The sequence below is a fragment of the Gobio gobio genome (genome assembly GCF_949357685.1).
Source record: "Gobio gobio genome assembly, chromosome: 15".
In the NCBI taxonomy this organism is placed as follows: Eukaryota; Metazoa; Chordata; class Actinopteri; order Cypriniformes; family Gobionidae; genus Gobio; species Gobio gobio.
The window spans coordinates 18,823,040-18,838,927 of NC_137108.1; the positions used below are offsets into that span (position 1 = coordinate 18,823,040).

Below are 15,888 nucleotides of genomic sequence, written 5' to 3' on the forward strand. Positions count from 1 at the left end.
GTTTTTGTTTTTTAAGTTGCATTACCTCAATAGATAGCAGTGGTAAACAGGATTACAAGTGTTCTGGTGATTTTTAAACGTTTAGGTACTAGGTACTAGATACTTTGCTGGCAAGACAAGAACCATTTCATTTGTTGTTAACTGTAGAAATGGATAAATATTAAATTATTAATTTTCATTCATTTAACTGATGTGAGAGCGCAACGACACTGTGAACGTGTTGGCATAGCAACGTGATACTTCCTGTCTCCTTTTCGCCTGTGTGTCCTATAAAGGACGTTTCGTTTAATTCTGATTCAGAGGAAACTCTGTATACTGCATCCCCAGGAGGAAGCAGCCTTCAAAATTAAATTAAATGAGACACAGCTATTGTGACCAATGTCTTCTACGGCAGCATATATCAATGTTTAGCCATCAAAGAGCTTTTGCTAGGCCTGTCTTGAAAAGTTTATACGGAGAAAGGGGAATGGGAGTTTTTTACTTTCAGAACCCGACTTGTGCTCTTATTGTGGTTGAAAAAACAACAACACCCCCTTCCCTTTTTGCAAAGGCTGATGGGATTTGTAGTATTATATTCCCCATTTGCTCCAGTGAGACCCCAATTACTGTGACGATCAATGGCTTCTAGTTAATGGCTGGATGATGGAACATGATTAAATTTTTACTGCTCTTACTGCTGATACTGAAGCCGTTATTGAACTGACCACTGGGACCTGTACTAGTTCAACACCAAATGAAGCTCTAGCCAGCAGAGCGAGAGATGTTGTTGCAGAACATGCAAAACAAGCTAATTGGAATGGTAATTTTGTAACTCACCTGTTGATACTAATATAAGATCTGTTGCAGCACAGCCTTATGGGAGACTTATGTTAATTTGCCAAGAACTGTTTGGAAATGGATACTTTTTATGATACATTTTATGTCTCCTCTGTTGCTAATACAGGAGATGATGGTGCAGAGACTTATTTAATTCCTTCTTTCATGCGTGAATGATGAAGGCTCACATATTTCATGGGCATAAATTATAATAAAATTTCAGCAACATTTTATGAGGTTCCATTTGTTAACATGAACTAACAGACTACCAAAGCATTTTTTTGTCAGTAATCTTAGTTTTATTTATTAATACATTATTCAAATCAAAAGTTGTATCTGTTAAAGTCCTCCTGTAGTCAATCATTTTATCCCTTAAAATCACATTTAAACGTTTTTCCGTGAAAAAACTTATTTTTCTTCTTTTGACATCTTCATGCCATTAAATAGCTTGAATGTAACTCTACAACCTTGCTTCATTAAGTATATACACAAAACCATTAATATGCAAATGATCCCCGCCTCCACTCACTCACACCAGCTCAGAGACCCCCTCGGTCAACTTTTACTCAAGTTACTGTAGTAAACGCTGCACACAGGTATCGCTCTTTACAACGTCGGACACATAACGGTAAATAATATGATTAGCCTTTTGCTTGACTACATTATCAAACAGCTAATAATGTGTTGCTAATGTTACGCATACCATGTCCCCATTCGCCATCTCAGAGTCAGACAGCTGCCTTCCGAAAATCAGCGTCCTTAAAGGCTTTGAACATCATAGAACGTCAGTGGAGTTTGGCATTTAGTTCATCATATTATCGCAATATACATAATTCTCCCACTATATTGCTTAATGCACCCGATTTTTCATATCAACAGAAAGATATGCCGGGATAACCTGGCTTTTCTTGAGACTTCAGAGAATAGTTAATGATATGCTAAAGCCCGTCCGCACGTTGACGTGATTGGTTACAAGGTAGTTTGTGTTTCAGTCTTTGGTTCACTGGTCTTTTAAGGAGAAAATAGTCAGCAATGATGTTCCCTTATGAATTTGCACATGGTTTGTCTTAAAGCAAATTGAAAACATGACAGACATAAGCAACAATAAAAACTTGATTTTCACCACAGAGGGTCTTTAATGTTATTTAATTAACATTAACGAACATGAACTAACAAGCTTTATTTTTATCAATTAACATTAAAGGTCCCATGGCGTGGATTTTTTATTATTTTATGTTTCCTGAGGTGCACTTATATTGTTAGTATGATTTTTACATCACAAAATTTCATAATTTAGAAATAAAAAGGCATTTTGTTTGAAACCCTCTGGCTTGAATGCTCTGTTTCAAGGGGCGTGTCTGCTGTGAGACTTCAGTGAAAACGCTCACTGTTGTGATTGGCTGACATCTTTGCATTTGAAATGAGTATTAGATTATGTGGCGGAGGGGGCGTGGTTTAGCGAGGTCTGCAATCGCTGCCAGAGAGAGAGAGACTGGGCACTCGTGGACCAGAGAGACGGAGGGCTGGAGAAAGATTGCTGATAAAGTTATATTGTACTGAGTTGTTGAGAGCGCTGTGACCGCGAGTTTGTTTTGTTTGTATCAGAGTTTTGAATAAACAGTCCCAGTCCCAGTCACGCCGACCCTGTCTTCTTCCTCCTTATTCTACGAACTTTGTAACATGTGGAACCCTCTCGAATACTTTTACTACGTTTTTTTTACCATCACAGCCGTCGAGATGAACGAATCGTGAAAGTGTTGATTATAGCATTATTACAATTATAAAGGGGTGATAAATTGAGAAATCAACTTTCCCTTGAGCCTTTGGTATATAAAAGTTAATCGTGATATAAGAATATCCTGTAAGTTTCAGTGCTGAAAACTGCCTTGTTAGTCAAAGAAAAGCTTTTATAGACACCAGGCCCAGAAAACGAGAGCTCTCACAATATGTCGACCACTGACATATTAGATCGCAGAAGCGGCACCTCAAGCCCGCCAATCGTCTCGTGGAGCTAAACAGGTCGCTACCGAGCAATAAACATGCCGGTTCCAGCTCATGTGCGTAAGACATTGCGCGTTTGTTCGCTTAATTTCACCAGGGAATCGATTGTAAACAAGATCCAGGTCGAGACTGGATTTGCAGACATATTGAGATTAAAACACAATGCTGTGCCTTCTATATTGGATCGACAGGAACGGTGCAACACACTTATGTGAGTAAAACATGTTTTTTATGTGTGTTACTATTGCATTGTTACAGATCGTTTGATATCTATTGATTACATACCTTAGCACGCTGTCACAGGCTGGAGAAGGTGTTATTGGTTAATTCGTGATCAGACTCGGACTTGTAACAACGCCAGCTCGCTATGTGTTTTTCCGACGGCTATCACTGGTCAGCCGACACACGCACGTGCGCGCACGCGTGTGTGTGTGTGTGTGTGCGTGTGTGTGTGTACGGTTTGCGGTTATATTCACTGATGATCGGGCGAAATGATACAGAAATAACATTCCAATCAATCGCGGGTGGATGAGAGATAAATCATTGTGTTTGTTTGATAAAGACATTTTGCGAGCCCTGGCTGTGGGCTGGGCGATTCATTCCGGTTGCCGTTTGCCACACACTGTAACTGACAGGGGAGCAGAAGCTCATTAAATATGCAAATGTCATCCAATCCTAGCCGTGGGTGTTTACTTCCAAGTCTTCAGTGCGGCACGCCCATCAAAACCGACCGTTTTTCAGAGAGCCTCAAAACCAAGGCAGAAAATAGCCTATTACTTATTCATTATGATGTTTTTGAATATAAAAACCACGCAAACGTCATAAGTTGACCTCAGACAACAGAATAAAAAAATTAAAAAGCCAGTTCATGACATGACATTTAATAAAAAAATTTATTTGTTTCATGCTACTAACAGAAACGATGTAAAGTTGATTGTTTAGTCACTGGCTTGATTCACTGACGCATAAACAGTATTAAACGATTTAGTAAGAACCTGCATGAACTTGAATGATAGAGGTTACCGTTCCCCGTATGACGACACACAGGTAAGATTCCAGATCGGCTCGTCTGAAGCTTCACTTTCTCAAAGGCAGAGCAGGACACTCAGAACTCGGTTTACACCTATTGAAATTTCTAGCCACTTGGGGACCTTATACAGGCTAGGAGAACTCATATTAATGTTAAAAAAAATGTCATGCCATGGGACCTTTAACGAAGATGAATAAACACTGTAGCAAATGTATTGGTCTTTGTTAGTCAATGCATTAACTAATGTTAACTAAAGGGACCTTATTGTGAAGTGTTTGTTTGTCAAACAACTTTCAATATTATTTTTCTTTATTATGATATCAGGAGAGTTGTATCACTGTAACCTCGTAAAAATGATCAACATTTATTTAAATTCAGAAATGAAAAAAATTCTGATTACTGAAGTGTATTCATTCAGCGAATTTGCATTTTTTTGAAGTGTTTTTAATAAATGAATAGATCCGGACAAAAAGAGTGTCATGATTTTGACACACCAACACTTCTGTTCCTGTTAATGTGGATGATGAAATAAATATTCCCAGCACTGCTTACGTGTGCAGTGTGAAACAGTCCTCATGGGATTTGTAGTTTTATGACTCACCTGTAATGCACCAGCCGAGGCTTAAAGCAGTTTTTTCACTCACCTGTTGCTGTTGTTGATACTGCAGTAGTTGCTGCTGCTGGTATTGCTGCATCTGCTGCAGGTGCTGGATCTGATGTATCTGGTTCTGATACTGCTGCTGTTGCTGTTGGGACAGGAATTGAGCTCCTGTATTCGGGTCATATCCACCCTCATTCCCGACTGCCATGACATATGAGCCAGTGGCAGGAGAAGCCACACCTGACTGTTCATTACTTATTGGCTCCCAAGCATCAGAGGAAGAAAGGCAGTAAAGACCTTGGGAGACGTAGTTGTGGGGCCAAACCTCTGTAGAGGAATGGTGCACTATCTGGTCTGTAAGAGCATATAAAAGAGAGAGAGAAAGAGAGAAAAAAAAAACATTACAAATGAAAACTTTATGGGTGACATTCTGTATATTTTTCTCTCAGATCAGAATCTTAGATCATTTTTCACACAGCCTGTGCTGATCTGAGTTGTCGTCTGGTGATTATGGTACACTGGTACTTATAAATAAATAAATGGACATGAAATATTGATCTGAGATGAAATTCTTTTATTATGTTAGAAGAAAGAGAACCCAGAGTGACATGAGAGAAATGAGACTATAGCACAGCTACAGTATGAAGCAAATTAGTTGCCTGGGTCAGAATGCCACAACTGACCAATCAGAATCAAGTATTCCAGAGAGCCACGTTATAGTCAATATTATTAATGAGTTTAACAAATAGATTAGTTATGAACATCTTCAAAGGAAATTATATTTTCTTCAGTAATAAAAGTTATCAAAGTACACCAAAGAAGAAAAAGTTTCATCATTTGGCTGATGTAAAATTCACTTTAATGTTAAAGTCAAATTCACTTTAATATTGTAGTCAAAGCTCTTGTAGTCCAAACTTTTATGATGCTTTGATTGGACACAATGAGCAGATGTTAATATATTTGAGCCCACATCCATACAAAGCTCTGAAATTTCCATTATTCTTTCTTTGAGTCAAATTCTGTGACTTTTCAGCCTCATCTGCATGCAACAGCAAGATATTTGTAATATTATATCCGATTATAAAACAATGTTGAACAATAATAACCGCACATTCTATTTCTGGCATTGAAATCTCTGACTTTAGCATACCCCATGGCCATTACTGTGAAATTAAAATGAGTGTTCACTCACTTCACCCCTCTGGCAGGGCAGAAATGAGATTCTTTATTTACTGAGGAAATGGCTTTTTTATGTAGCATAGCAACACTCACTGGTACAAAGACTTCCCACTGAGTTTATTATTCTCTCGCCCTTTTTTTCTCTGTAGACCTTCTATGGCAGCATCCTAACTGGAATGGAACCTCATAAAGGACTGATTTGTGCTCAACAGCAACCAAATTAAGAGGAATGATGAAATACTATAAACCAATAAACACAAATAGGACACGCATTTTGGGTAAAATTGTATTTTTAAAATATTTTTTTACATTTAAAATTCTTATTGATAATATAATATAATTAATATATAATATAGAATTTAAAAGTTTGAGGTCATTAAACATTTTTTGAAAGAAATTAATGATTTTTTTCCAAGCAAAGATGCATTCCATTGACCAAAAGTAACATTAAAACCCTTTTATAATTTTATAAAGGATTTCGATTTCAAATAAAGTATGCCATTTATTTCGAAGGGTCCATGATCATTTCAATGTAGTCACAATTTCAATCTAGTTTTAATCCCCACCATAGCACAGAAACTGTGCATAATATACTCCTTGACATGTTAGCTTCCGTTGGGAATACTGGCATCCCTGTCTTGGTTTAGATCATATATCTCTGGTCGCACTTAGTTCGTTAAAATTAAACATTTCCGATCATGATCATCCTAAAGCCACCATACACTGTAAAAAATGACCGTGGTTTTAACGGTAAAGGACTGTAAAAATGCTAAGGTGAAAAACAGTTAATTGGTTAACAGAAAGTTACCGTACTATATACGGTGAATAACTGTAATAGATCTAACCTTACATTTAATTAAATTTTACCGTAAAATACCATTAAATTTATAGTTTTTGGAAGTGAAAAAGAACGTAATTGTGTAATTTACAGTGAAAAAACGTAAATTGACATTCCCTACGGTACTTCACATTTGATGTATTTCCATTGAAATAACTGTTTCTTCTTATTTTTTCTAATCAGTTATGTACATTAGGGTTTTATGTTACATCTAATGTTGTTAAATTAATGTTTATTGCATTTTTTTTAAATTTCATTACATTTTCATGTGTTACCATGATGGTGTTTAGTGTTTGGGTGAATGACACCTTCCATGTACAGTATTAGTATTGTCTCCTAAAAGCAAGCTTGTGATAAGCTTTGTTTCATCATGGGACTCTCATCACCACTGTGTTTTGTGGTTGTCAGTATATATCAAAAGGTGCATAACAGATATTAGTATTTCAATTATGAGTGATTTCAATTATTCGGTCAATGAAATAAGTTTTTATAAGCAAACACGTAACTATTACAATATAAACCTTTAAATTATACGGTTTTGGACTGTAAAATAGACAGTTAACTAAGTGCTTTCCCGTAAAACCTAGAATGTTGCTACCATATTTTTTACGGTAAAGTTCTGGCAACCACAGCTGCCATTTTTTTACCGTAAATTTTACGGGCATTTTTTTTTACAGTGCAGGTGTTCCTCATGGTTCTGTCTTGGGTCTTTTTCTATTTATTATTTACTTACTTACTCTTGGTTATATTTTTAGATGGTTATATTTTGATGCTGAAAATTCAGCTTTGGCATCACAGGAATAAATGACATTTTAAAATATATTAAAATTGAAAACAGTTATTTTGAATTGTAATCATATTTCACAAATGTTAACTCTTCAATAATTTGTAATAATAACTGTTTAAATAAATTCAAATAAGCACGCCCTGTTTAGAATAAGAGATTTTTTTGAAAAAAATTGTATAAAAATGTTACACACCCAAAATATTTGAATATAATATTTTAATTTTTTTTTACTCTTTAACTGCTAGAAATCAGGTTACATTCTCATATATTTTTTGATTTATACCAGATTGGCTGGCAACAGTGCAAGTCAAAAACAATCTCTCTTTTGGATTACTCAATCACTCTCCAACAAAGGGCCTCTGGTGTACGATCTGCTGTCTGACCGTGTGTTTGATTTCCTCTGTTTAAATGAGACCTGGCAGAAACCTGCTGATTTCCTGCATTTTAACCAGTCTGCTCCTCCAGGGTATGTCTTTGTCTGTAAACCCTGTACCACAGGACAATTGTTCTTGAGGGGCGGTAACTAAGGCTGAATCATAAAACGATGTTATAAGGTAATACGTTTGCAATTGTATTTTTGAAGCTTTCGATTTTATCAGTGAAGAAATTCATAAAGTCATTACTGCTAAACTGTGATAGAATATTTAATTCAGGTGATGACTGTTTATTTGTTAATCTAGCCACTGTACTAAATAAAAACCTTGGATTGTTTTGGGGTTTTTTTTCGGAGATGCTCAGCCCTGGCTGCTTTTAAAGCCTTTTTATAATAGGAAGTGCTGTCTTTTCACGTGATTTTAAAGACCTCTACATTAGTTTGTTTCCATATGCGCTCCAGATTACGAGTTTCTCTCTTGATAGCATGAGTAATACTGTGAATAAAAGCGTGGTACTGTGATGGGTTGCCACCTGTGAAATAAGTCCATTTGAGATTCCTAACTACTAAATACTTCATGGGCAACTGTTAGTGGTATCATAACAAAATAGAAGCAATTGGGAACAACAGCAACTCAGCCACGAAGTGGTAGGCCACGTAAAAATCACAGAGCAGGGTCAGGCGCACAGTGCGCAGAAGTCTGCAATTTTCTGCAGGGTCAATAGCTACACTCCAAACTTCGTGTGGCCTTCAGATTAGCTCAAGAACTGCATAGAGAGCTTCATGGAATGGGTTTCCATGCCCGAGCAGCTGCATCCAAGCCTTACATCAGCAAGGGCAATGCAAAGTGTCGGATGCAGTGGTGTAAAGCACGCTGCCACTGGACTCTAGTGCAGTGGAGATGTGTTCTGGACGAGTCTGGGTTTGGTTGCCAGGAGAACGGTACTTGCCTAACTGCATTGTGCCACGTGTAAAGTTTGGTGGAGGGGGGGGTTATGGTGTGTGGGGTTGTTTTTCAGGGGGTTGGGCTTGGCCCCTTAGTTCCAGTGAAAGGAACTCTTAATGCTTCAGCATACCAAGACATTTTGGACAATTTCATGCTCCCAACTTTATGGGAACAGTTTGGGGATGGCCTCCTCCTGTTCCAACATGACTGCGCACCAGTGCACAAAGCAAGGTCCATAAAGACATGGATGAGCGAGTTTGGTGTGGAAGAACTTGACTGGCCTGCACAGAGTCCTGACCTCAACCCGATAGAACACCTTTGGGATGAATTAGAGACTGTGAGCCAGGGCTTCTCGTCCGACATCAGTGCCTGACCTCGCAAACTTGTGGCAATATAGTGTATGCTGCCTCTTGTTTATGGAACTCTCTCCTCCTTCATATAATAGTGATGTTCTCCATACTTTTAAATCTTTTCTCAAGACAAGATTTTTATTCAGGCCTTTTTATGACCTGTCCTTTATTGAGCTTGTATTTTAATGTATTTGTAATCTGCGTCTGTGGTGTTGTCTTGTTTATTGTTATTTACTTTTGTATTATTTTTGCTTGTAAGGGTGAGCTTGGGTGTCATTAAAGGCGCATTATCAGGGGCCAAGCACCGAAGGTGCAGGCACCTATTGAAATCGTTAGATTTCTTCTTATTATTATTATTCCGCCGAAAGTCTATGGCAGCCCATAGAACCGCTTGAGGGAAAGTTGTGAAATTTGGCACACAGATAGAGGACAGGCCCAGCATTAACCACACCAATTTTGGAATCTCTAAAACAATCCCTCTAGCGACACCACATGTCCAAAGTTTGACTCATATTTTTGCTAATAACGTTTGAACCGTAAGGGCTAGAAACAAAATTCTTCCTCTAATTCCTTGGCTCAAGCCAATTCGATTGCACCCTATGACTTCTTTTTCCGTCATAATAATTTTGCCGACATTTTTAATTAATCGAAAAACCTACTTTTGCAAACTCCTCCTAGGCCATTGCTCCAATTTGCACGAAAATTGAACCAGATCATCTTCAGACTATGACCAAACAGTTTGACTAATCATCTTGAGTCTAATACGGTTATTGAATAACGCTCAAACGAAATCAACAAAGTGCCCACAAAAATGAAAGTCAGGCTCTATCTCTGCAACGCTTTAGCATATTCTAACCAAAGCGAGGCTGCCTGCAGCATTTCGGTGCAGTGCCACTTAGTGGTCCAGAGATACAAAGAAATTATATTTTTGATTATAACTTAAGAATGCTTTAGCCAAATATCACAAAACTGGTCTCTTTAGAGTCGGGGCATCACGCCGAGCCAGGCCATACCCAATTTTCCCATATCAACCAATTTGGGCGTCGGCCATTTTGAATTTTGTCAGAAAGTGCTATGTTTTAAAAACGCATTGGCGTATCATTACGAAACTTGGCGTGTGTTTTCGTCACCAAGCCCTGAAAGTACTCAAAAAGTTTCAAGGCAGCACCACCTTGTGGACAAAAGTTATAATGAATTTTCCAATAATGCTAATAACTTTTGATTAAATTTGACTATTGTCATAAAACTGGTTTTAATAGATTCCTTGGGTCATGCCAAGAACATAGATCCCAATTTTACCATATTTGGCCAAACATTCTGTTCGCCATTTTGATTTCCTTTAGAAACCTTCTTTTTCGAACTCCTCCTAGACCATTTGTCTGATTTTCACCAAAATCGAATCGTAACATCTTCAAACCATTACAGCAAAAAGTTATTAATTTCGTGTCAACAGACAAAACCGTTTTCATATACCGCAGCGACAAAGTTGAGCCATGATGCCAAAACGACTCTTGAGGCTGTATCTCTGCAATGCTTTGACATACTGACACAAAACTTTGCCTTTGTCATTGTCATCTCACTCTGACCACACCACATCAATTTCGTTACTGCGCCACCTATTGGTAAAAAGTGACAAACCATTAAATCATATTATTAGTGACTGTATATATGATTTTTTAGCCATTTTGCCTAAAATCATCTTAAAATGCCTTTAATTGCTCATTGTTGCAGTTGGTTTAACACTCTTAGCCATGTTGGCATGTCTTGTCTTCTTCTTTGCACCGTTAATGGCTGCTCGTTATTATTATTATTAGATATATTCCATATGTTAAAGAGAAACTACCATCTGGATTTACAAAAACCTCTGGGGCTGCGAAACAGTTACAGTTTTGATACACCTCTGCCTTAGCATGTGACATAATTATCACATTATCTGTCTGTAACATGTTGTCATTTGGCATGCAGATGGCTTTCATTGTTCTGAGCTCTCATGTGAGTCTGTAAGGCTGTACTGAACTGTTCATTGGATTAGTTCTTGTTCTCCTGAGAGTCACGGGTCCCTGACCTTTAGTTATTCATTTATTCAAAACCCAATGTTCACTGCATTCCAAATAAGCTGCAATATAATAATCCCACCCTCACTGTAGGGGGCTTTCAACGGAAAGGTTTCTTTTTAGAGAAACCTTTTAGCATAGGCCTAAATAAAAGAACATGTTTCAGTCGTTAAGGAATTAGGCAGGGATTCCAACCAAATCCTCTACACATATTATATGAGTTGAGATGGAAAGATGGGCAAAGTTGTAGAAAGAAAGTGTTTAACTACAGATTCTTACATCAAGTTGCCTGAATAATTACAGCACTCATCAGGGCTCACAATGTGACAATGAAGTTGTGTTACTAAATTGATTTTATTAAACAACCCAGACACAAGATTCCAGCCTAAAGAACAGTAGGAAGAGGTGCAATTATGCTCTGAGCTTACAGTGCATGCTGGGAAATGTAGTGAGTACCTCGGCTGGTGATGCTTTCCTGGTTGACCTCGCTCAAGTGGGCTATGCTCCCCTGATTAGATCCGACGCTTGTGCTCTCCCCATCCATAGAGCTCCAGGCCAGCAGCGTCGCCTCAGAGATCGCAAACTGCTGAAGCACACCTGCCAGGATTCAAAATTCAAGGTTTTAAAGTAATAATAAGTGAGAACACGACAGTAATATTTTTTGAATACATATTGTGTATTGAGACTTGTTCTTTGTATCTTGCAAATGTTAATGATGCTACTGCTATGCAGCTACTGAACGTACAGGGTATTTTAGGCTAATATTATAATAAAACATTTTGACTAATACTAAGTGACTTTCAAGGTCCAGAAAGATAGTAAAGACATCGTAGGAGACAGACACAAAAGAGAGGAAATTGTTGAATAAAGTCGTTATTTTTGTTGTTTTTTGCGCACAAAAAGTATTCTCGTCACTTTATGACATTAAGGTTGAACCACTGGAGTCACATGCTATTTTAACAATGTCTTTACTACCTCTCTGGGCCTTGAAAGTGGTAATAATATTGCAGTCTATGGGGGGTCAGAAAACTCAGATTTCACCGAAAATATCTTAATTTGTGTTCCGAAGATGCATGGCGGTCTAACTGGTTTAATAACGCCATGAGGGTCAATTAATAACAGAATTTTCATTTTTGGGTGAACTTTCCCTTTAACCCCTAAATCCACCTGTACTTAAGATATAATTTAGTCATTTATATAGATTAAAAAATACACAACTGTTCAAAAGTTTGGGGTCATTCATTTTTAATGACTTCAACATTGTTACATCATAATTCTATTTCAAATAACATGTTATTTTGAACTATCCATCCATCCGAGAATCCTGATGAAAAAGGGTTTTCATAAAAAAAAATTTAAGAAGCACAATTATTTTCAACTTTGATATAAAAAAAAAAAATAATATATATATATATATATATATATATATATATATATATATATATATATATATATATATATATATATATATATATATATATATATATATATATATATATATATATATATATATATATATATTAGAATTATTTCTGAAGGATCGTGTAACACTGAAGACTGGAGTAATGATGCTGAAAATTCAGCTTTGCCATTACAGGAATACATTTTAAAATATATTAAAATAGAAAACAGTTATTTAAAATTGTTGTATTATTTCACAATATTACTGATTTTACTGTTTCTGTTTTCTTTTAACCCAATTAATTCAGCTTAAGCATAAGAGACTTCCGACCCCAATCTTACCACAAACTTTTACATAAATAAAAACAATATACTGTACATTTCGATTTTTAAAAGATTATTACTACTATATCCTATTTTATTATAGGTGAATACATCTTAACATGTCTAATACAGGGAGTGCAGAATTATTAGGCACGTTGATTTTCTGATCATATTTTTTTTCCAGGCACATTTGACCAATTCCAAACCACAGTAATCCTAATAACTACTATTGATTTAGTATTTAATAATGTATAAGTGATATATAATTGTTCATGAAGGCTGGAAATGAAAATCACCTTATATTCAGGTGTGCAGAATTATTAGGCATGTTTTCTTTTACAGATAAATTGAGCCAAAAAAGAGATTTAACTCAGACTGAAAAGTCAAAAAGTATTAAATGCCCATGAGAAGGATGCAATACTAATGCAATACTAGACATTGCAGTTAAGGCATGACCATTGGACAGTGAAATGCTCGTTGGGTCAGCAGGATCTGACAAAAACAGGTGGTGAAGAAAAGACACCTGTTAACTGCAAAAGAATTAAGAATTAAGGTGAAGAATTATGGGTGAAACCATCAGGAACCCTTTAGTCTCCAGCGCCACCATTTTCCAGAGCTGCAACCTACCTGGAGTCTCCAGAAGTGCAAGGTGTCAGGATCTCAGAGACTTCAGTTAGGTAAAGAATCCTAAAAAATGACCCCCACTCAATAAGAATCATAAGCTGAAGTGTTGTAAAATACATGAAGCCTGCTTTTTTATAGGCTTTATAGGTTTTATAGGTTGAGAGTGACTCTTGAAGGACCAGCACCACATCCTCTAGTACCACTGTTTGAAGAATTCATCTTCCAGAATCTGGCAGTACGTTTTGGGAGTTCATTTTAGTCCATCCTGAAGTCCGTTTTGCAGAGATGGACTAAAAATGAACTCCCAAAACGTACTGCCAGATTCTGGAAGATGAATTCTTCAAACAGTGGTACTAGAGGATGTGGTGCTGGTCCTTCAAGAGTCACTCTCAACCTATCTGTCCATAAAGCCTATAAAAAAAACCTTCTTCATGTATTTTACAACACTTCAGCTTATGATTCTTATCTAGTGGGGGTCATTTTTTAGGATTCTTTACCTAACTGAAGTCTCTGAGATCCTGACACCTTGCACTTCTGGAGACTCCAGGTAGGTTGCAGCTCTGGAAAATGGTGGCGCTGGAGACTAAAGGGTTCCTGATGGTTTCACCCTTAATTCTTCACCTTAATTCTTAATTCTTTTGCGGTTAACAGGTGTCTTTTCTTCACCACCTGTTTTTGTCAGATCCTGCTGACCCAACGAGCATTTCACTGTCCAATGGTCATGCCTTAACTGCAATGTCTAGTATTGCATTAGTATTGCATCCTTCTCATGGGCATTTAATACTTTTTGACTTTTCAGTCTGAGTTAAATCTCTTTTTTGGCTCAATTTATCTGTAAAAGAAAACATGCCTAATAATTCTGCACACCTGAATATAAGGTGATTTTCATTTCCAGCCTTCATTAACAATTATATATCACTTATACATTATTAAATACTAAATCAATAGTAGTTATTAGGATTACTGTGGTTTGGAATTGGTCAAATGTGCCTGGAAAAAAAATATGATCAGAAAATCAACATGCCTAATAATTCTGCACTCCCAGTAGATTAATCTGAAATAATGTATTGATATTTAAAACTTTTATTTTTGTCAGTTATGTAGAAATTTTAACATGTCCAAGAATTTAAAAGACAATGGACAAATTTGTGGACACAAACAAACAGTTATACTCACACATAAACATTAATCTGTGTCACCTGACTGCTGAAATACTATAAAGAAGCCTCGTCATCTCGGATATGGTGTCATGAATAAAAAATTGCGGCAAACATCCCAAACACATGCCCGGCATTCTCAAAGTCATAAATAAGGTATGATGATGCATCCAGGCTGTTTTATTGCATTCAGTGGCAGCCAGGAGCAGGTGAACTTAATGTGGATAGAGCTATTTCTCGCACCTGATGCTGTAACAAGACTGCATATTCAACACAGTAGCCTACAGCACCCTAAAGCATAAAGGTTCACTACAGAAGATTTATGAGAGGTGCACTCAGTATTTTTGTTTATTGTGCTGATAGCCGATACTTGTCACAGGCTTATATTGGTGTGGAAGCAGCATCGGCAACAGTTGTCACAAAGCACTATTCCGAGTAAGCCATTAAGGAAGTTCATTTCAAAACAATGAATGATATTTATCCATGTAGTGCATTTTTAGGAGTAAGGTTTAATTTGATGTTTGTACATTTTGTCAGAAAGATATTGAATCTCAGGAACATCTTTTCTTTTCAATTGTATTAGTGTTAAGCACTTTTGAGACAGAATGAATTTTAAGTTACGTAGAATATATTGAATTTTTGTGTAATATTTTGATTATAGGTAAATATTCACAAATGTATACAAGTTGCTCCATGTTTTGTGGCAATTAAAAATGATGTAAACATTTTTAGCAGCTGGATTAAGGAATGCATTACAACTATCTTGAAATATACTACAGAATATATATTGATTAAACCCCCTTAAAATAATTTTACATCAATGTCAGACCAAATATGTATGATTTTCTTGTGTCTGTTAAACATACATTTTGAAGAAAGTTGACAACAAAACAGTTTCGGTTCCCAGTGACTTCTGTTGTATTTTTTGTACGAACTGAAAATGTTTGGTTACCAACATTCTTCAAAATATATTCTGTTATGTTCAACAAGCGAAAGAAAATAATGTGTTTAACACATTTACATTAATACTGTAATAATGAGAATAAAAATTTTATTTTTTTAAAGGAGTCTAATAAAGGTTAAAAAAAGAAGAAAGAAGTAAGCCATGATTTACTCTTTCACCGCCAGCTTTTTTATCAACACTTGAATGTGGTTACTAAAAAAAAGCAAAATTTTGAGCCCAAAAATGTTAACATAGATGGAATAGATCAAGTCCATCAACACCCCCAAAGCTTCTAGCTCGTCCTGGGTCGACATTTCATTCAGTAACTTGTGATTTACATATTAAATCAGTTATTTTACATATTAATCTGCTTACATATGATATCACATGTTTCTGCTTCTTCTCCGCATGGGTTTTGATCAGGAGATTCAGTACTCTTTCAGAAGATGCGTAATAGTGCCCCC

General features: G+C 36.5%; 1 protein-coding gene across 3 annotated transcripts in view; it reads right to left on the reverse strand.

The window, feature by feature from the left end:
• Positions 1-15,888, reverse strand: part of fam131bb (family with sequence similarity 131 member Bb) — an 82,193-nt gene that overhangs the window by 16,908 nt on the left and 49,397 nt on the right. For all 3 annotated transcript variants that reach the window (XM_079837521.1, XM_079837522.1, XM_079837523.1), the window contains 2 exons: positions 11,432-11,572; positions 4,492-4,802 (listed from right to left, as the gene is read on the reverse strand). In XM_079837521.1, the coding sequence (XP_079693647.1) occupies positions 4,492-4,802; positions 11,432-11,572 (452 nt within the window). The remainder of the gene's footprint in view (positions 1-4,491; positions 4,803-11,431; positions 11,573-15,888) is intronic.